The following is a 26,409-nucleotide window of genomic DNA, read 5'->3' on the forward strand; positions in this document are numbered from 1 at the left end:
GAAAACAAATATGAGATAAGAGAACTTCATAGCTTTCAGCAAGTTTTGGGGGAATGACTTTTAAAGTTTAGAGCGGTTTAACAATAAAAATTAATATGCTTCTAAACTCAAAACTAAAAGGTGTTTTAAAAAGATGTGTGTCTTCCAAAGTTAGATTTCAGAAGATATTTTGGTTTCTCACTTGAATCCCTCATTTCTGTTGGAAGAAAAAATTGTTTCCCTTATTTTTTACATTTTTTTAATACAACACTCAAACGGTTAAAGGTCAATGATTTTTTTTTAATGTCTATTGCAACACTGGGTGCATTTTCGGGTGGTAACCAATAACCATTTCCAGTTAAATTTGCCATTGGCCCATGACCAAAAACAGTTATTGACTACTACAGCCGCTGAAACGTACCCACTGAAGATAGGCAGCTGCAGGGCCAGATACGTCACGGAGGCAACAAAGGCCATTGCCTCCAAGCTCCTGGTCATTGCCTTGGTGCCCTTGAAATGCTCAAAGTAGAAATTTACAGTTTCTTCATATGGTGCCCTTCCCCTTTACCAAAGAGAAAATGCCTCGGTGCACCATGCCGGCCTTGTACGCTTTTTTTTTCAAAGTGCAAGTACACCAAGGAATTTTCTCTTTGGTCAAGGCAAAGGGCATCCTATGATAAACTGTAAATGTTTGCTGAAGCATTTCCAGGGCAGTAGGGCACCAAGGCAATGACCAGGGGGCATGTAGGCAATCGCTTTGTTCACTCCGTGAAGCATCAGGTCTGCAAGCAGCCTACGTGCATTTACGCAATGACCAGGGGGCAATCACCTTCGTTGCCTCCATGAAGTATCAGGGCGGGATTACAGCTGGGATAAATGCACCATTGATGATATTAGGCAGCTGTTAAGGTGGCCTTGGTAGGGGGCTAATAGTAAAATCTTTCGCTGCTTTTAAGGAGTCCGTCTTTTTTTATCTCCGATATGGATGTTCTCGTCTATCGGAACGATTATGCTGATGTGATTGATGTCTTTGCATGTAACCTCCGTGTCGTCTCTCATCGCTGCCGCTATGTTGTCTCCAATCATCACGAGGATCCTGGCGACCGCTACTGCCGTGTCGATGATGATAGTCGTCTTGACGATTTGATCTCGATGATGAACGCTCATCCTCAGAACCCTGCGAATGGTACGACCGCCTCTGGTGATCTTGGGACGACCTCCTGTGGTGCGACCCGGAGTCTCGGTGATCATGGGCAACTTGTCTCGCTCCTTGCCCATCTACCATTCCACCAAATTGCATTTGATGAAATTGTTGCTGTTGTCTATCGCCCAAGAAAGGAGCATTTCCCACCACGAATGCATTTTGCATTTCATGGGGGAGTCCCATGGGAACGTTAGGGTTCACAAGCAAACCTTGCGGGGCAGACATGGCTCTCTGAACTTGTGGGGGCGTTGGATAGTTCTGCTGATAGCCATTGGGTGCCGGCCCTGGTCCTCCTCCACTCCTGTTGTTTTGTACTCCGCTACGATTGTTAAAGGGCGGAGTTGACGCAGGACTGTTTCCTTGTGTGTTTTGGTTGTGTTTACTACCGCTGCGGAACTGTACGCCAATGTTTCGCCCGTAAAGTTTGGTGCCATCCATGAGCTGACGAGCATATGGAGGTGAGATGTCGTGCTCAAACTCCACAAAGGCAAAGGGGCGTAGACTGCCATCTTGATCTTTAGGTCGCTTTACGCCAACGAGAGGTCCAGCCTGCATATTATGAAATCAATTCATAATGGTTTGAATTTAGAAAAGAGTTGAACTTCAGTTCAGGTTCAGACAAAACGTGATTTATAAACAATCTGAGAACATGCATGTTTATATTAGACCCAGTAACTGGATTGCTGTACTTCTTTTTTACGAAATTTGCAAATAAAAAAATAAAAAAAATTGAAAACAGGAGTACAGCAACCCAGTTACATACTAGGTTTATGTTTCATACAGTATGATTTGACAGTATGATCTTTTTATTGGAAAAGTGTCCTTATTCTGTCACAATTTTTTCGTTTGTTATAACATAAAATATAGTTCTAATTTACTCAAACAAATGAGACATCACATCTGTTTATGAAATTATAATTTATTTATTTTATATTATTTAGGATCAGTGAAAAAGTAAGTGGCGGTAAAAAAGTAAGTTAAACTTAAAGATACGGAAACCTTTCCATATTTTCTATCCCTGTTTTGTTTAATCTGGATTCTACAATATTTCTATCTACAAAAAATTATGCCCATAAACAAAGAAAAACCCCATCCACATAATCCCCATATGCCCCACCCACAAAAGGGGAAAGAAAGCAGCTGCTCAGAAATTAATAATAATGCCATTGACAACCACACAGCACTGACTGTGCATTTGGCCCCGGGTTCTATTTCTAACTTTATGGTTTTCACTTACCTGAAGAAACAACTCAAAGAGGATTTCCTCCGTAACTTTGTCGTCCAGATTTCTTATGTAACAAGTCCGATCATCTCGTGAACCATCACCCATTTTATTTGACTTTTTTAAAGCTACAAAAATTAACAAAAATCAAAATACGATTGCGTGCACTCGTGTTTCGAAAACAGAAAAACGGGAAATTTAAGATTTCCCTGGTATCCACATTATCACGTCACATTAAAGGCGAACTTCTGAAACGTCTAGGGCGCCAGACTAATTTAAGAATTTAGTCTGTTACCTAAACCTATTCAGGTGAGTGTTTGATGTTGCAGTTCAGTGACCAGACTTCAATTTACAGATTTAAGATGGCGGCATCAAACAGCGTCTTTTCCCTAGAAACAACGAATTTCTTTTGAATGAAAGAAGGTAAGTTGTCTCAGTGTTTGAAAATGATCGAGCAAATAATATTTTACGTAAAACAAATTAGACTGTCCTCTAGGCTTTAAACATTGTCGAGGATAAGATTTGGCATTTTTCAAGCCAGAACTATGACTCGATATCAACACATTTTTGCGGTGGTTGTATTGTCAGTTTGCAACATTCAAATCACGCATGAGTATGACTAAACAAAATTTTGTAAACAATGTCCTATGTTTATTTCCTTTTCCCCTACCAGTACCATGCAGGAGGTAGCAGACATGTTAAGATATAGATGTAGACGTTGGTCGCCATGTCGGCATGTTTATCTCACCCTTGCACTTCTGATTAATCTACTTTTTGCAGGTAAATAAATAAAACAAAAATATTTTTATTTTTTTATTTTTTTTACAAAAAATTATTAAAAATGTACGTACTTTAAATAGTTTTTAAATTTTCTGGAGCCCAGGGTGGAGGTAAAGAAAGGCCCTGAGAGAAACCCTTGTTGATGGCACAGGGGCGAACTGTTTCTCTAGAAATTTAGTACGTTACAATCCAAAGCCCATCCTCCTGACTGTACGTGATAGCCGCTCCAGGCGATTGTACAGTAACAACCAGGGAAAAGTTTCCATTATGGCGCCACCACTTTTTCATCCGATATGAAATAATATAGGCCTAATATCTACATGTAATTATGTAAAATTTAGTGAAAAAATTGTGGCACCATACGGAAAGTTATCCACAACCAGAATCAGATCCAGATCCATACGGTATGGATAGGCTTTGGCCCTACTTCTAGGTACTGAGAGAAAGGCGAACGTTTTACCGGCCTTGCCCTTGTTTTGTCCCCAAACAAATATTTGCAATTCACAACAAACCGCTACACATCCTCCTATTATCCCTCGTGCAATAACACACCACAATCTTGTTGCAATAACACAACCCTCCTCCCGACGGCGAATTCGGGAGGAGGGTAACAATATCGCAACTAACCACAATCTCACTTTCAAATGTTAATTACAATTTGTATCGTCCAGTACAGGTATTTTTACTTAGCGTTACTTTTCGCTTTTTTGCGGCTTTTCTTGTAGTTGTATAATTAGTAGCCCTAGAACAGTTTTTAATGTTTTTGATATTCCAATTATTTGACTGTATGCGATGCGAGCATTTGAACTGACCTTTTGGGGATCTATAAAGATTAATTGAATTGAATCCCTTCAACAGAAACTTCCAGTCTTCAATTTACAACAGAGCCAGGGAACCACGTAGCAGTCAGAGGGCAACAAACATGGTGGCATTGCTCGGCGCACAGCGATCAAGCCGTCACATACACATGGCTCCGTGGGAATCAGCCAGTCAACGGCCAGCCGAACTTTGAGGTACTCTCAAACGGCACGCTTCATATAGTAAATGTCGGCCAGTTGGAAGTTGGTTCGTACTTGTGCCGCGCCCAGACGGGCGGGGTTATCATCACTAGCAGGGAGGTTGTACTTTCTCTAGCGAGTAAGTTCTTTAGACCATGTGAACTTTGTTTACAATAAGTGTGACCTCGTACATTCTTTGAGTATTCTGGCAGGCACAAACTGCACAGGTCAATATGGGAAAGTTGACATTTTGTGTCATAGTTTCCACATAAATCCAAGAATTATGAAAGTAAAAGCTGTACAAGTTTTGAGATGTGCCCCCTTTCTTCATATCAAAAGTTGATGACAATTAGACAGCGCAATCTCCATAAAATATAAGATTTTATGATTTCTTCCATAAGGCTGTGTACCAATCATGCCTGCAGGAAGTCCAGGCTTGGTGGCTCTTTTGTAAACATGTGATGTCACAGGTCACATCGTCTATTAATGAAATAGGCCACTGAAATAGGCCAGTCACTGGACACAATGGGTAATTACTCGAAATTAAATATAGCATAAAAGCTTACTTGGTAATGAGCAACGAAGAGCTGTTATGTGTGAATCTACACTCTCTGAAGTAATGTAGTTTTTGAGAAAGAAATAATTTCTCACTAAAATATTTTAGTATAAGAAAGACTACAGGCCTGAAGCCTAATTCTCAGGCATCTGAAAGTAAATCAATTTGTGCAACAAGGTTTTTTTTCTTTCAATATTCTCTTGCAACTTTGATGACCAATTGAGCCCAAATTTTCACAGAGTTGTTATCTTATGCATATGTTTGGGATACACCAAGTGAGAATACTGGTCTTTGACAATTACCGAACACAGTGCCTTTATTTAAAAATCTTTTCCTGGCGTCACTGTTTTCTTCACACACAGCCCTCCAAAGCATTTTCCTCACAAGTCCTCAGAGTCAGAGCGAGAACATCGGAAGTTCCGTTTCCCTTTCCTGCAGCATCGTCAGCAATCCCCAGGCCTCGATATCCTGGCTCTTCAATGGCGGTGATGTCACTGATGATGCAACGTCAGTTTCCATAACAACAGTAGACTCGGCCACAAGGAGCACATTAAGTATTAGCACACTGGAGCACAAACATGGCGGACAGTACCGCTGCCTAGCGACCAATCGTCTCTTGCCAAGTTCTGTTGTATACAGCGGTATTGCCTCGCTGATGCTGATTGGTAAGTTCAGACATCTATTCCACGAGTGATTTGGTTGAGCAGATCCAATGGAGATAAAGTTTAAAGTTTAAAGTGTCGTCATGTACTGATCTCCTTTAAAGACAGTGGACACTATTGGTAATTACTCAAAATAATTATTAGCATAAAACCTTACGTGGTATTAATGAGTAATGGGGAGCTGTTGATAGTATACATGTAAAACATTGTGTGAAACGGCTCCCTCTGAAGTAATGTAGTTTTCCGAGAAAGAAGTAATTTTCCACGAATTTGATTTTGAGACCTCAGAATTAGATTTTGAGGTCTCAAAATCAAGCATCTGAAAGCACACAACTTTGTGTGACAAGGGTGTTTTTTCTTTCATTATTGTATCTCGCAACTTTGATGACCAATTGAGCTCAAATTTTCACAGGTTTGTTATTTTATGCATTATTGAGATGATACACCAAGTGAGAAGACTGGTCTTTGACAATAACCAATAGTGTCCAGTGTCTTTTAAGGTGGTGGCTCAGAAAAAAATACACTTCATTTGAATGTGACAATTGTTGTTCAACTCTCTTTCATGAGTATTGAAGTACACTTCTAGGACATGGAACAGCCTTCCCTTAATACAACATCAGACAATCACATACAATACAGACTTTTAATTTCACTCAAATCTCACCCTGTTTATGAGAGCTTATTGTACAGGGCCATGAGCAATGATCGTTGGAATATATGCCGCCATGTATAATATTACCATTGATTGATTGATTGATTTTCCACGGACATTCTCTGTAGGTCGACCAGGATTTACCAGCACTCCATCCCCAGAGATGGTGGCCGTTGGTGGGACAGTCAGCTTTCACTGTGAGACCACCGGCAGTCCACCAGCCACAATCCAGTGGCTCAACCCAAATGACATTGCTATTCAGGTTTGTAAATAAGTTTGTGTGTTAAAATAACCTCCCGTCCAGGGAATTTGGCAAACTCCCACAAGGGGATATAAACGGCAAGCTGGCAACAGCCGATCTCTCTTACAAACATTGGTTTAGCGTCAATGATTATGAACTGCACAAATCAAGAAAATGTGATTCAGTAACTAGACAATAATGCTTTACTGACTTCCATAATTTGATGACTTCCACAACTTGCTGACTTCTGCTTGCTGACTTCAACAACTTGCTGACTTCTGCTTGCTGACTTCCACAACTTGCTGACTTCTGCTTGCTGACTTCCACAACTTGCAGACTTCTGCTTGCTGACTTCCACAACTTGCTAACACCCAAAACTTAATGCCTTCCAATACTTGCTAACTTCCATAACTTGACGATTTCCACAAATTGCTGACTTCTCCAACTTGCTGACTTCCACAACTTCCCCACCAAAGGGTTTCCAAAACATTTACAGATACAAAAATGTCTAGCGGTATATGTAATCCCCTCATTTCTTTTAACTTTTCAGTACAGGAAAACCTCACAGACAATGATTTACTTTGACAATTTTGTTTTCTCCACACAGAGCAATAGCCGTTTTACATCGACCCAAACAACTCTCCGCATCACCAACGTCCAATCAGCAGACGCTGGGTTTTACACTTGCCTGGCCACCAACGAGTGGGGCGAGAACAGAGGGTCTGCGTTGCTGACGGTAACCCAATCCACACAGCAGGTCGTCTTTACAAGGGTACCAGTTGATCAGTCAGTTACCGTTGGAGGCAGAGTGACTCTTGCGTGTAGTGCCACTGGTACTCCGGATCCCGTCATCACATGGAGCAAGGCAAGTCTTTACTTATTTTTAAAAGTCCTTGTCACGTGAGGCAATTTTTACTGGCAACTTGGAGACGACTAACTGCAGTGCATGCTACAGGATAGACTGGTCTTCTGTCCTCATCCGCATGGATAAGGACAGGTACTGGTTGAACAGAACCAGTGGTATCATTGTGGGGTGTCATGGCTGAGTGGTTAAAGATGCTATGTCAGATTTTTGGTCCCAAACATTAAAAAGAAGATTTTTTTGAGAGAATGGTATTTCGAAGAGTATCACCCGCTCTAACAAATTTTTTTTTTACTTTTAATGGTCAGAAACCATGACAAAAATTTAAAACATTTCTTATAAAACACAAAAGAATTGGTCAAGTGATATATTGTCGGGATCCCGACAAAAACTAATTTTGAGCACTTTATTTCACTGCTACTAGTAATTGGTGGACTTTTTCGAGCAATGAAAGCTTGTAACGTTCTCGACCCCCATCAAAATACCTATTGAATTTTAAATCAAAATTTTTGGGTCAAATCGGCCAAAAATCTGACATAGCATCTTTAAGAGCATCAAATTCAAGTTCTGGTGGTTAAGTCATCGGATTGAGGATTCGAATCCCAATCATGACACGTGTGTCCTTGAGAAAGATGCTTTCTTATAAATGCTTCTCTTCACCCAGGGGTATAAATGGGTATTTGGGAGGGTAGAGGTTGATATTGTGTATGAAAAAGTTACTGGATGCAATGGCAGCTCAGGTCTGTATACTCCCCAGGGAGCTGAGAAAGATTGGCCCAGGGAATGGTGTGTCGTACATGTAAAGCACATTGAGACAATCTTCAGAAATGCACTATATAAGAAATAGTTGTTATTTATATTATCATTATTGCACGTTTTTTTCCGTCTACATGTCAGATTGGAGGCAGCATCCCCCTGGATAGAATGGAATCACCTGCTCCTGGTTGGCTAAGAATAACTAGCGTCATAGCAACAGACTCTGGGGTGTACATCTGTACAGCCAGCAACGGGCTGCAAAGTGCCACATCACAAGCACAACTCATTGTACTCGGTGAGTAGTCAATTACGAGAATAATATTAATAATAATTTTTATATAGCGCTTAGTACTGGCGATTCCAAGTGCATGAACCTTAAGTTACAAAGGGTGCGTTCGTTTAGCTTCCCTGGGTCATCCCTGGTCAGCCCGGTGCGTTCGAATAGCTTTTGACGTCATTCCAGGGGCTCACCCAGGTCAGCCCCCAGTGCCCTGCTTGTGGAGTGGGTCACTTGGGGGGCTGGCCCCAGGTAAACGATGTCACTACGAGAGCGGTGAGTGGTTTTAAGTTTAGCTCTTGTCAGGGGCTCACCCGAGTGAGCACCGCGGGGTAGACGCAGGGAAGCTAAACGAACGCACCAATTGAGATGAGTCTTTAATAGAGATTTGAATGAGTCAGTAGAGATTGCTCGATGGATTTTGAGAGGGACATTATTCCATGGTGATGGTGCTGCTGAGGTCATAGCTTGTTGACCAAATTGAGTCTTGATGTCAACATTCGTATCGCATTCGCAGGAAGTATGAACCAAGCTTCATGTCCTTCAAAATTTTGAAAATATTTGTTTTGTCTCTTTCGTTTTAGTTCCACCAAGTTTCACAGCATCCCCGGCTGATACCATTGCAAGGGTAGGGGCGTCTACTTTCTTCCAATGCAAATCGGATGGGAACCCCACCCCTACCATCACATGGACCACGCCGACTACGAGTACGCTGTTAGCTCCGAGCGGGCTCCACTCCGGGGTGGAAGTGTCGGCCGATGGAACGCTGACAGTCAGCCCAGTGGATAGGAGACATGCCGGGTCTTATGTCTGCACGGCGACGAACTCAGTGTCAGTTATAAGCCAGAGTGCAACGCTTGAAGTGCAGAGTAAGAATTCTGTAATTCCTTTCTTTTGTGAACATGTACATGTAGCTGCTTGTAGGCCAAGAACTTTACTCTTGAAGGAGCAGAGCAATTTGCCTCTGGTAAGGGGGCACTCTGTGAGGAGAATGTACATTTCCATCAGAACAATTTACAATGTATGTGTCCATATGATCAATTTATCCCTCAAACAAATTCTAGTCAATTCAAGTCAACATTTGTTTCATTCTCCTCTTCTAAAGATATAACTAATACCAAATATTACATTAGATCAGCAAAATAATGAAATAATATTGAACTTATACTGGGCGCTCTCCAGGACCAGCCTGTTTGAGAGCGCAGTTCATTAAAATTCCAGTAAAAATTTCACACAAGAATAATAAGTACAGTAGAAAAGAAAACATCAAAATTTAAACACAGAGGATGGAGGAAAAATAGTTAATCTATGTAACTCAAAATAAAGAGAGGACGTCAGATTAAGCCAAAAGGCTTGTTGAAGACAGCCTAGACAGACAAACTACAAACAGGGAGGCAAGCAGGTAACCAGAAAACATTTACAAAAAACAGACTGGGTTGCTTTGAGAGAAACATTTTATAAACTAGCATGAAAGGGTCAAGTGTATATTTTTCTTGCTTAGCACTTTCAAAGGATAGAGATCTGTTTTCATTGATGATTATTGTGTCGTTCAGGCTCACCGATCATCACGACTTTCCCCGTCGACCAGAGAATCATCGAAGGCTCATCAACTCAAATCTCCTGCAGAGCAGACGCCAATCCGTCCCCGGCCGTGACGTGGCTGTTCAACGGGGTTGCCATTACCAACGACCCCAAACACAGCGTCTACGGCAACGGTGACCTTACACTGATGAATATTGAGAAGAATCAAGAAGGGTCGTACAAGTGTCAGGCTCAGAACTTTCTCGGGGTTGAGGAAACGTCGGCATTTGTTGTCGTCCTGGGTAAGGATTTTGGAGAGAAATGGCGTAATAATCCAGCACTAATGTTTACAATTATACACAATGGTAAATGTGGCGTGTCGTGGCAGAGCAGATAACACCAGAGGCAATGGTGTTCTTGATCAGCTGAGTGTCGGTTCGAGTCCCAGTCATGACACTAGTCACTAGTGTCTTAAATTTGGTTTTATCCTCACAGCGATGTGTGTTAGCACTGTATACTTAGTATTTTCATAGTTCTGTGATAAAAAATCACAGAGATAAATACTCGGGTGAGATTGAAACCCACGACCTTTGCAATTCTAGAGCAGTGTTTTACCAACTAGACCAGGCAGGACAGTTTCTTTATTCGATGGGGCTCTCGAATTCCTAAAAAATCTACTCCCTGGTAGTAGAATACATGTGTACATGGTGTAAAGCAAGACAAGTTCTCAAAAAGACCATAATCTTTTCTGCTCTACCGGCCAGGCATCGGACTGATGATACCCAAGCCTACATCCGTTTGGGCTGTAAAAGGGGTAACCCTGTTTCAACCCTAGAAGTAGGTGGCAACGACCTCTGGAAAAAAATAATTGTAGCCCACACCTTCAAGTGGCCTTTAGGCCTTGTGTGTCTGGCGACTTGCAAAATAAAATTTAAAAAATTTAATATACTTTGTAAGTAGATACACACATGGTGTTACCGCAAACCAAATAAACATTGATACAACTGTACCTCACCAATGCCTCATATCCAAAAAAATTCCTTTTTGTTTTAAAGTTCCTCCAGATTTTGATGTGTACCCAACCGACCAGACCATAGAGCTTGGTGACTCGGTGCGACTAGACTGTGTGGGGACGGGAGACCCTCTGCCTGTCCTGCAATGGCTGAAGGAGGACCAACCTCTGGTGCTAGGTAGGTCTGTCCAAAAAAAAAAAAAAAGGTTCTACTCTAGAGTAACATGGAGGCCGCGGAGGCCATGGCCGATGTTACCCCATGTCTTGGCCTTAGAGGTTTCCGAAAGACTTTAAGACTTTCCAAGTGTCCTATGCAAAATTAAAATGGCCTTGCCCTCTCAATTCCAGGCCTGTAAAAGATAATTCATGCTCTTTGAAACGCTGTTAATACTTGGTTTGTTTGTAATTTTGTTGTTACCGTTTGATTTAAATTTTGTTTTTTTAAAATTTCAGAATCCAACGTTGCAGTACTGAGTAACTTCAGCCTGATGGTGAATGACATCACAAAAGCCAATCTAGGGAGTTACACATGTGTGGCTACCAGTGAAGCGGGTACCAAGCAGATCTCGGCTCACGTCTGGACGCCTGGTACGTTAAGCTGGGCAGACAAGAAAAGCGGACTCAAGCCCAGGTCAAAATTCCAGTTGAACCTAGTTAACTGGGGTCAACTGGTTCAACTGGATAGTGATCAAACTCGTCCATTTTCCATATTAACCAACTGGTTTGGACTAGGTTTAACTGTGTTCAACTAGGTTGAAATTATAAACCAGTTGGTCTCTGTCCATTTTCCATATTAAAGCAACTGGTTTTAACTGTGTTTAACTAGTTTATCAACTGGTTTCAACTAGTTCCAGTTAAACCCAGTTTAACTAGGTTCAACTGGAATTTCGACCTGGGAGCTCTGGTGTTTCTGTTAAGCAGAGTGTGGGTTTGAGTCTTGGTTGTGACACTAGTGTTCTTAAGCAAGACACTTAACCATTCTTGCTGCATCCTTTGGGATTGGCTGTAAAGCCGTAGGTTCCGGGTGTTGTGGTAACACACATAAAAGAACATAGTGCACTTATCGCAAATAGAAGGGGTTCGCCCCGGTGTTCGTGGTCTGATTGGCAGCATATTGCGCCACTGCACATTGTGAGCCATTAAAAAGGTATTGAAATCATACTTCAACACTGTAGCTCCACATACCTTGCAGGATAAAACACTGAGCACTTTGATACCCCCCTATAGGGATGTGATAAAGCGCTATATAAGAACCAAGTATTATTATTACTAATTTTAATATCTTTTTCCGCTTTCATAAACCAATTTTTTTCCCAGATTTATTTGTTTAATCTCACATGTCTATTTTTGTAGATATACCGTTCTTCAGCGTCCCGCCGACCAACACAACGGCAAACGAGTCCATGTCGGCAACCATTCCATGCCAAGCCTCGGCCCGCAGAGAACCAACTCTCCGCTGGTACCTCGCTGATGACACTGGTACCCAGGGGGATGAAGTAGGATTAGGGACAAATCCAGTAGGGTCAAGAGGGGCGAGGAGTTTCGTTGCGGCAGATGGTGGATTGGTCTTCCCAGCTGTTTTGCGATCAGACGAGGGACTGTATGTGTGTGTTGCGGACAATGGTATCGGAAGTGTGGACAAGGTGGCGAAGCTACTGGTTAACAGTGAGTTTCCTTAAATTATAACATGGCGTCATGGCCGAGTGGTTAAGAGCATCAAATTCAAGTATTGTTGTAGAGCGTGGGTTCACATCCTGGTATCGGCACTTGTGTCTAAAAGAAATATACTTAACATGTACCATATTTGCTTTAAGGGTGTCAAGGCTGAGTGGTCTAGAGCATCGAATTCAAGTTCTGGTGTTTAAGTCATCGGAGTGTGGGTTTGACTCCTAATCATAGCACTTGTGTCCTTGAGCAAGATACTTTACTACAGGGGTATAAATGGGTACCTGTGAGGGTAAAGGTTGATATTGTGTATGAAAAATAAAAATAAAATGAATTAATTCCTTTAAACTTAGAATATTATTTAATTCCTATTTTCCATGGTTCTCTATATTCCTTCCCACTCTTTATTGATCAGTTCCTCCCGATGTGATCTCAGTCACAAGTCCAATCACCGTTCTCGACACAGCCACCCACGTCCTCCTCCAATGCGAGACGACTGGCCGTCCAACGCCAAGTCTAGCCTGGTTCTTACCAAACGGTATGCTAGTACCCGACGATCCATCCAAGTATAACTCACAGCCTGACAACGGCTACCTTGTCGTTTACCAACCGTCCATTGAGGAACACGATGGAGACTTCACTTGCGTCGCTGAGAACTTTCTCGGGAATGATAGTGCGGTGGTGACCGTCATAGTTCAAGGTAAGAGTTAGACTGGTGCCCTGTAGTTCAGGCACCGGTCTTACGGACCAAATGATTTCATTGGATACAACGATTTCATTGGACAAACAGCTGTGACATAAGCTTTCCATATCTGCATCATGATTGGCTCAAGGTGATGTACATGAAGTGACAGCTTGCACATCCGAACGTCTGCAAGCAGCGTACCAGTGCATAATGTTGTGTACACCATGTGTGTAGCCGTCATCTTGAAGTGGTCGGCTTACCTTGTAATGTTAGGCAATAACTTTGTTTCCTTTATAATGATTGATGTTTTTTTTTATTAAACAGGCCGTTTCTCCATTACGGGTCATTTTCAGAACATGACATAAAAAAAAAAATTGTACCAAAAATGACACAAGTGTGTAAGATACGTTAAAATGAAACCTTGTTGTATGTTCTTTTCAGCCATGTATAAAAAAATAATAATAATACCTGCCCCCCCCCCCTCTCTGTTACTCAGTATCACAGAGCCACTCACATATTCAACCGAATCAAGGTCTAATACTTGTTATCCACTCTATCACTCAACTATCACGATCACACGCTCGCTCCCTCCTCGCCGCGCACATTACTATCATCTTGCACCTAGAACACATTTTTTAGAACATGGTGAGATTGAGTTTGGTGTGATGGGGGGGTATTAAGGCTGCATTTCTTTGTTCCTTTAAAATGTTTAAGAAGTTTTGTAAGACATTCTCAATCTTGATTTTGCAGGTGCTCCTATCCTAAGTCACCATCTCGCTACAAGAAGCGACAACGCAGTCACCTTACAGTGTTTCACCAAGGGCTCCCCAACACCCACCACCAGATGGATGCGAGATGGTCAGAACGTCAATAGCGCCCTTGCTGGTCACTTTATCAGGAGCGATGACGCATTGGTCATTCAGGATCTTGGGTTAGCCGAGCAAGGGGTGTATGTGTGCCTTGTTGAGAACTCGTACGGATCTGTGTCGGCTACATTTAGAGGTATTTAAAAGAAATTAAAAATGTATGCAAGTTCACCCCAAACAAGGCCAAAAGCTACTTTTGGTAAAGGGGTTACAAGAAGATAAACTATTTAATGAGGAAAACAAAAACCGGGGGAGTTGAAAGTAGGAAGTGATATTCCTCTTTAAAACAGTGCAGATTGTAGGATGGAGGGAAACATGTATAGGCAACATGGGCAAGGAGTTCCATAGAGATGCAGTGCCTGAAATAAAGCTGTTGGAATGGCTCGTTTTTTTTTTACATCTCAGCAAATCAAGAGTGTATGGCTGAGAAGAAGCAGAAAGCCTGGTTTCACGATAGTTATAAATGTTCAAAGTTACTGATACACCAAAAGCAGACAACAATAATTGAACATTGAGAAATTGTTTTCAATAACAATTGTATTAAACCTTTCTCAAGATAATAATGATACATGTAATGGTGTGTCATGGCCGAGCAGTTTAGATCATCAAATTCAAGTTCTGGTGGTTTAGTCATCAGGGTGTGGGTTCGAATCCCAGTCGTGACACTTGTGTCCTTGAGCAAGATGCTTTAACTATAATTGATTCACTTCACCCAGGGGGTATAAATGGGTACCTGTTATGGTAGAGGTTGACTTTGTGTATAAAAAAGCCTTAGACCGCTACGACAGCACGGGAGCTGAGAAAGATCACAGGAATGCTATTGTCCCAATGATAAGAACGAGTGATGTTATTGCTATAATATTGGAGTCTTGTATCACACAAGTATAGACCAATAAGGTACTCTCCGCGCTGGAACAGAAAAATATATTTAAAGAGAGATTTTGAAGTTTTTTTTTTCCCTTTAGTCCCAGATATTCCTGGTACCCCGCAGGTCAACGCAATCACCTCGACATCAGTGGATCTATCCTGGTCCCCACCCACACCAAACAGCAATCTGACGGGCATCAGTTACCAGCTACAGTATCTAAGGTTCACAGACTCTGAGTATCGAGACTATCTCGGGAACCTCGGAGAACCGTCCGTTTCAGTGACTGGTCTGGTACCCTATACTGATTACACCTTCAGGGTGCGAGGTGTGAATGAGATGGGAGCTGGTTCATTTAGTCCAGTGACACCATTGTTATTGACGGCAGAAGGAGCTCCCGGGGAGCCTCGTGACCTTTTAGTGACCCCTACTGGAGATGTGTTGATTGTGAGATGGACGGAGCCTGAAGCCATTAATGGAAATCCAGGTATGTTTCCTAATAATAAGTAAAAAACTCACTCCGCAGTAGTTAACGAAGATCCCCTCGATCCACTAAAGCAAAAAACGTAGTCCCGGCCGATTTTTTACCTTCTGCCCAGGTAGTAGTTAAAAAGCAGGACAGTTCTTTTCAGAATTGAGAAGTCTCCGGACTTCTTAAAAATCTACTCTGTGGTCATAGAATCTAAAACAAGGCAAGTTCTCAAACGCACAAATCTACCTTGCAAGTAGATACACACATGGTGTTACCGCGGTCAAGTGGTTAGACTGCAGGACTTGCAATTACAAGGTTGTGGGTTCGAATCCCCCAGCTCACCACTGATTGCACAATGACTAGAATAAATATTGTCGTTACTGAATCAAAGTTTCTTGATTTGTGTAACTCATAATCATAGATGTTAAAGCAATGTTTGTATGAGAGAGATTGGCTGTTGCCAGCTTGGTGTTTATATCCCTTTGTGGGAGTTTGCCGAGTTCCCTTGATGGGAAGATCATTCAAACAAACAAACCAAATGTATAAAGGTCATACCATTACCCATTCATTGCTTGTTTCTGTTAAGTGTTAGACCTGCAAGGGGCACCAAGGCAATGACCAGGAGCAACGGAGGTAAATACCTCTGTTGCCTCCATGGAGTACCAGGCCTGCCTGCCAATCCTTTTATTGGTACTTCGTTATTAATAGACCTAATAATAATAATAATAATAATATAGGTGTTTATATACATGTAGCGCCTTTAACATAGATCAAAGCGCTGAACAATAAACGAGAACAATCTAAAAAACAAGAAATGAAAAAAAAAAACATGGTTCCCTGATGAGTTTAGGTAATTTGTTACATTCCTTCGGCCCAGCTAGAGAAAAAGACTTGGAGCCGGCAGATCGAGAAGGCCTGTGCTCACAGAGAAGAGATTTATCAGAGGAGGAACGCAGACCTTCTCTGCCAGGGGTATAAGAAGACAATAGATCAGAAAGATAGTTTGGAGCAAGACCCTGGGAGCATGTAGATACATAAAGAAGCAGCTTATTTTAACTTATTTTAATCCTAAAGAAGAAAGCCAAAACCAGACACCATTCCTCTTGTTTGTCTTAAATACAGATAACATCGTCTACCAAATTGCATACACGCTCCGAGATGACCTGTCCGGTGGTCAAGAGATAGTCCTGACCCATGACCACAACGATCTTCCATTCTCTGTGATCATTCCTACGGTCGGACGTAACGCTGAGTACTTGATCCGCCTCCGTGCTGGCAACACCGCCCTCGGCGAATGGAGTGACTACGTCAGCATGAGTGTGATGACTCTGATTAATGGTAAAAAGTTAAACCCTTTCTTTTTATTTACACAAAATAATATTATGTAGTATTTTGTCTGTTCTTCATGGAAGTGTCGTGGCCGAGCGATTAAGAGCACCGAGTTGGTAAAGAGGAAAAGGATGTTTTATTCTTGACTTTGTACTTCTTTAATGGCGCTCTCCCATAATGAAGATGTGAAACCTTGAAATTTTTGAACATTTTGATATTTTTGCTCAGGATTAAAGACACACTGGACGTACTGGTAATTGTCAGAGACCAGTCTTCTCACTTGGTGTATCTTAACAATTATGCACAAAATAAAAAAACTGTGAAAATTTGAACTCAATTGGTCGTTGAAGTTGCGAGATAATAATGGAAACAAAAACACCCTTGTCACACGAAGTTGTGTGTTTTTAGACGCTTGATTTCGTGATCTCAAATTCTAATTCTGAGGTCTCAAAATCAAACTCCCGGAAAATTTCTTCTTTCTGGAAATCTACGTTACTTCAGAGGGAGCAGTTTCTCACAATGTTGTATACTATCAACAGCTCTCCATTGCTCGTTACCAAGTAAGTTTTTATGCTAACAATTATTTTGAGTAATTACCAATAGTGTCCACTGCCTTTATAATATTGACGATTGTTTCTTTATGATTTTTTTCCACCACTAGCACCTGTGAAGAGTGTGACTGGTCTGAAAGCCATAGCTTTCGGATCATCTCAAGTCAAAGTCATGTGGGACGTAAGTAACATTCATGTTTTTTTTTTAATTCAATGTATAATCAGTGATATCTTTGTGTCAGTGCATTCATCTAATATCTCGTAAAATAGCACTTGCGTTACACATAAGTTTGAACTTGTCAAACTGTTATACATTGGCAATCACTCTTAAAATTATTCGCAGAATACCCATGGCAAGCATATAGCCATGAAATCCAACCCTGACTGAGTACCTTTTAATTATGGTCTGGGGGTCGTCCGAGAGTGTCAGGGTTATCCTTTTATTTTATTTACGTGTTTATGTCCCTGTTACTGTATATTTGATGTAGTTTTTATTAATCTTTTTATCTTCTCCATTTTTGGAGGTTTTGAGGAAATCAATAAATATAACAAATATTTTGTTCCCACAGCCGGTGAACGACACATCGTTGGAACATTACAACATCGCTTTCCGTCAGCTCGACAGCAACATGTCTTATCAAACAGTTCAAGTTACTGGCATCACCACCAGTAACTTCACCATCATGGGACTACGAGAGAATACCAACTATCGGGTCAAGATGTCCTACAATAATCCGGGGGGTGAAGGACCCTACACCCAAGAAGTCTTGGTGACAACTGAACTTGGTAGGTGTTAGGACTTATAATGGCTGATGGTTTGGGCGAGGATAACCTTCAAGATCTTGGTTTATGTGTATAAATGCCTCAACAACACAGCACCTGGCTGTTTATCCTCTTGCCTGTCTGCCCAGCTTCGCTACCATGGGCAGCGCGCCGTATCGATACCTCTCGTCACTAACCCCTGGGAGGGATGTACGGGGAAACAACGCTGATTGGCTCAGGAAGTTGGTTATGCATTAGATGTCAAGTGCGTGCGCGCGTAGTTTTAAGATCATCCTGCATGTTGATCACGCCCGCGTTTTTTATGACACAAACACGTTTTTTAAAACAACCACAAAAAAATTCTTTAAGACGAAAGACATGCGTGCGCTTGTAGAAAAGATCGAATATATACGCTCATTTATGGCTCATTTAAATGTGCTAGCATATAGATAGCACATTTAAATTTGCCAATTCCAGGGGTTATGATCGAGCAAGGCATGCTGGGAAAAAATGGTGCGGCGAGATTGTTCACCCCTGGGAACCAGGTTGGCCTGTCTCCCCATTGGCCTGGCCGCTCAAGCATTCACTCAGCATCCGACACTACTCGCCTCATGGAACCTTACTCTGTCAAGCTTCTCAAGTCTGCATCAAGTTGCACCTTTTCTCATAGTGCTCCTTATACCTGGAATGTACTCATTGTATCAATCAGAGAATCCTACTTGTTACGCAAAATTTAAGAAGGGTATCAAAAACTATTTATACTCAATCTAACACGCTGCATTCTTGATGTAGTGGCGCTTTATGTACAATGTATGAATTCACGGACATAATGCACACAATAAAAGTAGTTCCGGTTGGCTTTCAGATAAATTAAATACCATTCGTTGCTTTCGTTTTTTAATTTGCCAATTTGTTGATTGTATCTCAGAGCCGTTGAGCCCCGGTGGATTTTCAAACACTGGACTTTCCGGTGGCGTCTTGGCGGCCATCATCTGTGCTTCAATAGCGATCGTTCTCCTAATTCTCATCTTAGCTGTTATCCTCTGGCAACGTAAACATGACCCGACCAGCTGGATCGGAAGGAAACGCCTCAATCCGGATGCATTGTGGATCCATAAAAGGTTAGTGGCAGCTCTAAAGAAATTCTCTCCTCTATTTAGAGTTCCTTGAAACCATGGATTTGGGCCGGGATCTTGCTTAGACTCCGCTCGGTCAGAACAACTCTTGTTGTACAAAAGGAAGTGAAACAAACAAATAATTGCAGGCCAAACAAGCACAGAAATGTGAACGACCAAAATGACACGGGAAAAATGTGTCTCAAGTTAGGCTTGCAATGTTCCGATCTTCAAATGTTTAAAAAGTTGAATTGAAGTTAAAGGGAAACTGACTGGGTAGACATAAATCAATTTTGGATGGGCAAAGAGAAATTGACTAGAGCAAGATTTGAACTTATCACGTCGAGATTCCAGTACCGGCGCTCTACCAACTGAGTCCCATGTATTGGCAGTTTCCTTTGTCAATGTCTGTGTTCGATAAATGTTGATCAGAAGTTATACAACATTTTTTAAAATTATTCTCACTAAGTTTAATTATTCACACTTGAAGTTTGGCCGACACGATACATTTTGTTTTAGCAAGTTTTTTTTTAGTTGATCTGATCTTTCTTTAAGGGGTGCATTCTTTTGCGATCATAACCGAAAACAGTTTCGGTTGAACTGGCCTTTGGTTCCTCACTGACCGAAACGGTAATTGGTTACAGCCGAGAAAACACACCTCGGACCACTAATTCTGTCCCTGTGTGTCCTTTCACTTATTACCCCAATCCCTTATAAAAGTTTCTCTACAAAACCGTTATTATTAACAAATGTTTTTTTCCAGTTTATCTTTCTAGTGTGTTTTGTATGGGTGTAGGTGCCGCTTATAGGTGGTGGAAATGTAATTGTTCTGCAATTTGAAAATTGTTCCTACTTCTTACTGGTTTGTTTTTTTCTCTCTTCCTTTTTCCACCTCTCCTAAATAATCGTCAAATTTTCTAAAAAATCTGAATGCTTTTCAAACACAATACTTATCTTCATTCCCTTGTTATATTCAAAATAACTCTTTAATCTGAAACGTGTACTTTGTGTTTCCTTTTGTCCGCCTCATTTGCAATTTAAACTTTACGCTCGTTTTTCGTACAAACACATTACTTATCTTCATTCCATTGTAATTATTATTCAACATAATTCTTTAATCTCAAATGTGTACTTTGTGCTTCCTTTTGTGCGCTTCATTTGCAATGTATTCTGAAAAATCTAAATGCTTTCCCAATTTAAACTTTATGATTGTTGCTTGTACAAACACATTACTTATCTTCATTCCCGTGTTTCATTTAAAATAATTCTTTAATCTGAAATGTGTAACTTCCTAATTCCTCCCATGTGCGCTTCATTTGCAATTTAAAATGGTATTATATTAATGCCCTTTTGGGTATAATTTATTGAACTTTAAATTCAACTGTCTTTCACTTCTAACGCTCTTCCCTGAACAACCTGTTGTAACTTTCCCAAACAACTTGTCTCATTTACATTTTGCAACAAATCGCCATGGCCTTTAAAACACAACCTTTGACCTTTCAAAACTTCTAACGTTCATACAAAACTGCTACATTTCAATATATTGTGTACTTGTGAATGATGACCTTATAATAATGAACTTTGACCCTTGCATGACCCTCATGACATCATTTTGCCTTATTTACAAAATCACTACAACTGCTACATTTCATCGACCATACAACCATTTTTATGACTTGGTAATCCTCAATCATGGCATGACCTCTGCACTCGTGACCTTTGCATGACCTACTGACACGACGCAATGACCTATGACTCAAGACCTCGCCTATATAGCTTTTCCTATGGAGATGATCATTCTCTTGATTCATATCCGGACGATAGCAGTGGCACTTCCGGTCAAAAGGGAACCTACGATGTTGCGATCGTCAACGAGAACTACCAAGCTGACGACACTGTGATGTCCACGGACTCGGCGTATGACCTCGGCAGCAGTCAAAGGTCAAAAGGTCAAACAGATGAAGAAGAGCACAAGAAGAAGAAGAAGAAGAAAAAGCACAGAGGATGGTCAGACATGATATACAGGAGGTAATTATGAAAATTATGTCATTTTTAGATCAACAAAAAGGTTTTTGAAGCTCAGCCACCACCAGCAGTCCAGCATTCTCCCGAGTACACTATTCGAAACGTCAAGACCAAACCAGCTCTTCTCAGAGCCAACACTCACACAGAAGAGACTTGCAAGTTTACTATTAGCCATAGAGGCTGGGCCAAGTTTCATAGAGCTGTTTAAAGGAACACGTTGCCTTGGATCGGTCGAGTTGGTCTTTGAAAAGTGTTTGAAACCGTTTGTTATAAAATGCATATGGGTAGAAAGATGTTGTAAAAGTAAAACACAATAATCCACACAAATTTGCCTCAAAATTGCGCGGTTTTCCTTTTACCTCGTCGACTTACACGGTCGGTCATTTAAGGGAGTCAACCATAAATGGCCGACCGTGTTAGTTCGCACAGTAAAAGGAAAACCACGCAAGTTTGAGGCAAATTTGTGGCATAAACACATGAAAAGACATGCTATTAGCTTCCAGTGCGTACTGCATGAAAATGAAGTCACAATGCAAACTCTAACAAAAGGATTAGAAACACCAAGACGACAATGACCAATCTCTCTCATACAAACATTAGTTTACCATCTATAATTTTGAATTGCACAACTCAAGAAATTGTGATTAGAAGACAATGCTTGTTGTGAAATTAGCGATTAGCTCGGTAGGATTGGTACCCACATTCTTGTTTTTTACAACTCCTGCAGTTTAAAGACATTGGACACATTTGGTAATTATCAAAGACCAGTGTTCTCACTTGGTGTATCCCATCATAAGCATAAAATAACAAGCCTGTGAAAATTGGGGCTCAATTGGTCATCGAAGTTGCGAGAAAATGATGAAAGAAAAAACACCCTTGTTGGACAAATTTGTGTGCTTTCAGATATGAATAAAAGACTTCTAGCTAGAAGTCTTTTTATTATTTTAGTGAGAAATTGCCTCTTTCTCAAAAACTACATTACTTCAGAGGGAGCCGTTTCCCACAATGTTTTATACTATCAACAGCTCTCCAATGCTCGTTACCAAATCTTTTTTTTAGGTTAATATTTGTTTTGAGTAATTACCAAACGTGTACCTTCCCTTTAACCACTGGACCATGGTGACGTGATTGGGTAGTAAGCAGTTAATTTTGTTTGTTTCCATTTTTGTTTATGTGGGAAATTCTGAGAAGCATCTTCTTTACAAACATCTCACTGCTCTGTGTTCTCTCTCTCTCTCATAGCCCCAAGAACCCGGAGGTGGTATTAGTCAAGAAGGCTATCATTGGCGACTTCAGTCCTCCGCCAGTTCTCCTTGCCGACCAGACCATCAACGAAGGTAAATTAAGTCAGGAATCAATTAAAACCTCTATCGTTGGCTTCAAATTGTACTCGTTATATTGAAGGTACACACCTCAAAAGGAACTATCAAGTAATTGGCCAGACGGGAAACTGATCGGGGTAACTTTTGATTCAACTTTGGCTTGAAACATGAAAAATGGACCAAAGACAGATTTGAACATGTGACCTCGGGATTAATGTACCTGTGCTCTGTCGAGTGAGCTATCTAGCTCAACTGTTGATGGTCTCCTTATATTGACAGTATACCTTTGTTCAGGGTGCCAGTCAAAAGCCATTCTGGCAACCCGTATTAACTGCCGTATAGCCAGGGATCACACCAAAGTTTACGATACAACCAGGGAAGCAGCAGCAAGCCATTCAACCTGTAACTGCCGTATAGCCAGGGATCACACCCAAGTTTACGATACAACCAGGGAAGCAGCAGCAAGCCATTCAACCTGTAACTGCCGTATAGCCAGGGATCACACCCAAGTTTACGATACAACCAGGGAAGCAGCAGCAAGCCATTCAACCTGTAACTGCCGTATAGCCAGGGATCACACCAAAGTTAACGATACAACCAGGGAAGCAGCAGCAAGCCATTCAACCCGTAACTGCCGTATAGCCAGGGATCACACCAAAGTTTACGATACAACCTTGGAAGCCACAGCAGAGGTGTCACCTTTGTGACTTTGTGTTTCCAATATCAAGTAATAAACCACAGGGGGAACTGTAGAGTTGTTATACCGCCCTCTATTGACTTTAGTTGTTAAGTCTATAAGTTGCAATCCAAGATGTCTCTCAGTGGATAAAGCCTAAACACCACAGGAACTGGGGAATGTTCAATTCAGTGCTTGGACGCATGTGAAAATTTTGATAATTGTAAACGGCACCTTAGTCGATCTCTCGTAAAGTTTTTAAAAACCTCAAAACTATAATCTTTGTTTATAGATCAATCCATCGACACCACAGACGCACCTCCCAAAGAGAAACTCTTTAAGGCTCAGGGCGACGTCGACGAAGAAGACCCCATCGGCCTCGCTCTCCAATCTCCAAACATCTCAGCCATCTCAGATGACTTCCCGCCACTCCCGCCGGCCGAGTTTCCCGTCGGCGCCGAGTTCTTGACGGCAGAGTTTCCCGTCTTCCCGAATGCCAACGACAGCATGCACCTCGCCAGTGAGCTGAACATCGACAGCAAACAGATGAAGAAGATGACTCGGAAGACAGATAGAGAACAGAGGAAGAAAGAGAAGAAAGATAAGAAGGAGAGGGACCAAGAGGTGGGATCGAGACGGAGGAAGCTCTCGGATCGGATCAGCGCTAAGATTAACCCGCGCAAACGTGGCTCCATGAACTTCAACACCCCAGGCGCTGTTGTCGCGGTTGAGAATGACTACGGGGTCATGACGGAGCGACAGAAGGAAAACGCTGCGATGTTTTGATCAGCAACTCTGTTCGGTAAGAACTCTGATGCTTTAGGGCCAGCTTTTTCATGAAACTGCCTTTTTCATAAAAACTAGCAAATAATTATAGTCTTAAAGACGATGTGACCAGGGGCCGATTTCACAAAGCAATAATTTCAAGATTTCACCAGCAAAAAAAATACTCAGTACTGTTTAACTGCTTGCTCTTGGTGCAAATGTGATCAAAAAGAACATTTACAAGCACAAAATAATTCAACTTGATTTATACCTAAAACAAGGTTGGCAACCAAAAAAAGAACTTCCAAGTAGTTGATTATTTAAGATTTTATTTTATACGACAACGAGGCTGCTCAACAAAAAGACTGGTAAACATTCTTTATTTTAAAACATAATAAGTGTGAAACTTTTGTTGTATTCATTTTGGTATTTTATTTTATTATGTAAACATACCACCTTTTTAGCCTGTATGTTATTTGTTTACTCTAAAAAATCTGACACATTCATTGTTCTTGTTTGCAACCTATATACCAGAAATTTAGTAATAAGCTTTATTTGTGGATTTGCATAACATTGGTAAGAGTTAAAGACCTGCTTGAACGACAATGTCAAGTCGTGAACTTTGCAGAATTTCACTTAAAATGTTTTCAATGAATTAGGAAATCGAGTCATATGATTATAAATAGGTTTCAATTGTGTAAAAAAACAATCATTTCGCATGCCCTTATCCAGCGCTTTTCTGAGAGATTTGCAAAAAGCCCCATTACGTAATCACTCTCAAAACGTCATAGTTGGGAGCTCCAATTTGTAAAGCCGCTCTGTTGCAGCGTGGAGGTATAACAAAGCAAACTCCCACAAATGACATCAGCGGCATTGTCCTTTGACGCGCGCTCTCAACGGCAGAAGTGTTTTTAGTTTTTCAAAACCTTTAGGTTGGGGCCTGATTTTTTAATCGATAATTACGAAAAATTAAATGTGTGTACACATATCAAAATTACATTGAAATGGTGAACAAGTGCATTATAAACAAGTTACAATACCATTTCCGTTGAAAACATTCCGCTCAGGTAGCTGTTTAAGTTATAATTATATGTTCACAGATTAGTACACAACTCACAGAAGTTTAGTATAGAAGCTATATTCATGGATGTGCATCACATTGGTCATGTTGGTAAGAATAAAGTTATGAATGTCCACAGATTAGCACATAACTTACATGGTGTATCACTTTATACAGGGGCCAATTTTATAGAGCTGCTCAAGCAAAAATTTTGCTTAAGCACGAAAACAGCTCGCTTATTTTACACATGTTAGTGGCCAAAATGTTATGCCATTTACATTGATTGTGACTGGTAATTAGCTGTTGTTCACTTAGCATAACAATTGAGTGGAGTCTTGGCGGGTAATCTGATTTTACTAAGCAAGGATTTTTTTTGCTTAAGCAAAATTTTGTGCTTAAGCAGCTCTATGAAATTGGGCCCAGATGGTCATGGTGGGAAACTCCCTTTGAAATATTTTTGCTTGAAGTGCGCTAGTTTTTGAGAAATTATTAAAACAAATTGTTTTGATCTCGCGAGTCAAAAACTCAATGTTTGAAAACAGTGAAAACATTAAAGCCATTGGACACTTTCTGAAATGTCGGAAGCGCTTTGAGACACCCCTTGGGCGTGAAAGCGCTATATAAAAACGGTCTATTATTATTATTATTAACAGGACAAAAATTAAAAGTTCACAGATTTACAAATAACTTAACCAGGGTTTACAGAAGGTATTGATGAAAGACTTCCCTTGAAATATTACTCCGTTAAATGTTTTACTTTTTGAGAAAACGTTAAAACAATTATCAGATATCGAGAATAACAGATTTATTTTTAAGACATGTCATGACACGGCGAAATGTGCGGAAACAAGGTTGGGTTTTCCCATTATTTTCTCCCGACTCCGATGACCGATTGAGCCTAAATTTTGACAGGTTTGTTATTTTATATATAACTTGTGATACACGAAGTGTGGGCCTTTGGACATTGTTTACCAATGTTGTGCGATTGCTTTAAAGGGTTCCTATTTTTGTGTGACTCCTCCAATAACTGATTGAGCTGAAACTTTCCCAGGTTTGTTATTTCGTTTGCATGTTGGGTCACATCCAGTGTGACACATGATCTTTAATGTTGGTGCAAAAAGTTTCAATTGTTGGTTAGAAATTCTTCAGAAATAACGTCATATTCTTGAAAGCTTTATGCAGTTTTAATTTTTTGGGGGTTTTTACCCATATACACCGATGTGTGTAGCACTGTATACTCAGTACTTTCCCCGAGTCCTGTGAAAAAAATCACAGGCATTTCACTCGGGTGGGATTCAAACCCACGACCCTTGCAATTCTAGAGCAATGTCATACCAACTAGACCACCGAGATTGCCCGGTAGCTAGAGGCAGTTCAAATCCTATGTTTAGCAGCGGGTACTGCAAACGATTTAAATAGATGTTAAATTTGCATCGGGATAAAGAATATTTAAATAGATGTTAAATTTGCACCGGGATAAAGAATATTAAGTATTTATGCAGTATGTAGGCCTAATCATGTCATTTCAT

At 40.9% G+C, this 26,409-nt stretch overlaps 2 protein-coding genes across 2 annotated transcripts; one reads left to right on the plus strand and one right to left on the minus strand.

Moving 5' to 3' along the window:
- Nucleotides 1-535: 535 nt before the first annotated feature.
- Nucleotides 536-2,583, minus strand: LOC117301278 (RNA-binding protein 7-like). The gene is made up of 2 exons (XM_033785163.1): nucleotides 2,421-2,583; nucleotides 536-1,732 (listed from the first exon to the last, which is right to left on the minus strand). The coding sequence occupies exons 1-2, from the start codon at nucleotides 2,511-2,513 to the stop codon at nucleotides 950-952; spliced, it is 876 nt and encodes a 291-aa protein (XP_033641054.1). The 5' UTR covers nucleotides 2,514-2,583; the 3' UTR covers nucleotides 536-949.
- Nucleotides 2,584-2,777: 194 nt separating this feature from the next.
- LOC117301861 (hemicentin-2-like) lies at nucleotides 2,778-24,440 on the plus strand. Its single transcript, XM_033785855.1, has 22 exons — nucleotides 2,778-2,828; nucleotides 3,079-3,185; nucleotides 4,044-4,322; nucleotides 5,102-5,404; nucleotides 6,182-6,315; nucleotides 6,902-7,159; nucleotides 8,054-8,207; nucleotides 8,774-9,058; nucleotides 9,743-10,012; nucleotides 10,766-10,900; nucleotides 11,176-11,310; nucleotides 12,076-12,387; nucleotides 12,803-13,087; nucleotides 13,823-14,074; nucleotides 14,904-15,290; nucleotides 16,398-16,613; nucleotides 17,266-17,336; nucleotides 17,725-17,941; nucleotides 18,846-19,038; nucleotides 20,809-21,060; nucleotides 22,300-22,394; nucleotides 23,348-24,440. The coding sequence occupies exons 2-22, from the start codon at nucleotides 3,083-3,085 to the stop codon at nucleotides 23,839-23,841; spliced, it is 4,830 nt and encodes a 1,609-aa protein (XP_033641746.1). The 5' UTR covers nucleotides 2,778-2,828; nucleotides 3,079-3,082; the 3' UTR covers nucleotides 23,842-24,440.
- Nucleotides 24,441-26,409: the final 1,969 nt, after the last annotated feature.

The sequence above is a fragment of the Asterias rubens genome, chromosome 17 (genome assembly GCF_902459465.1).
Source record: "Asterias rubens chromosome 17, eAstRub1.3, whole genome shotgun sequence".
Lineage (NCBI taxonomy): Eukaryota > Metazoa > Echinodermata > Asteroidea > Forcipulatida > Asteriidae > Asterias > Asterias rubens.

Excerpts from the sequence above, each read along its gene's own strand:
- LOC117301861 (XM_033785855.1), top strand. The coding sequence starts at position 3,083 with ATGCAGGAGGTAGCAGACATGTTAAGATATAGATGTAGACGTTGGTCG. Across the intron at positions 10,901-11,175 it reads GGACCAACCTCTGGTGCTAG|AATCCAACGTTGCAGTACTG; the intron begins GTAGGTCTGTCC and ends TTAAAATTTCAG. Across the intron at positions 15,291-16,397 it reads AGCCATTAATGGAAATCCAG|ATAACATCGTCTACCAAATT; the intron begins GTATGTTTCCTA and ends TCTTAAATACAG.
- LOC117301278 (XM_033785163.1), bottom strand. The coding sequence starts at position 2,513 with ATGGGTGATGGTTCACGAGATGATCGGACTTGTTACATAAGAAATCTG. Across the intron at positions 1,733-2,420 it reads TCTTTGAGTTGTTTCTTCAG|GCTGGACCTCTCGTTGGCGT; the intron begins GTAAGTGAAAAC and ends CATAATATGCAG.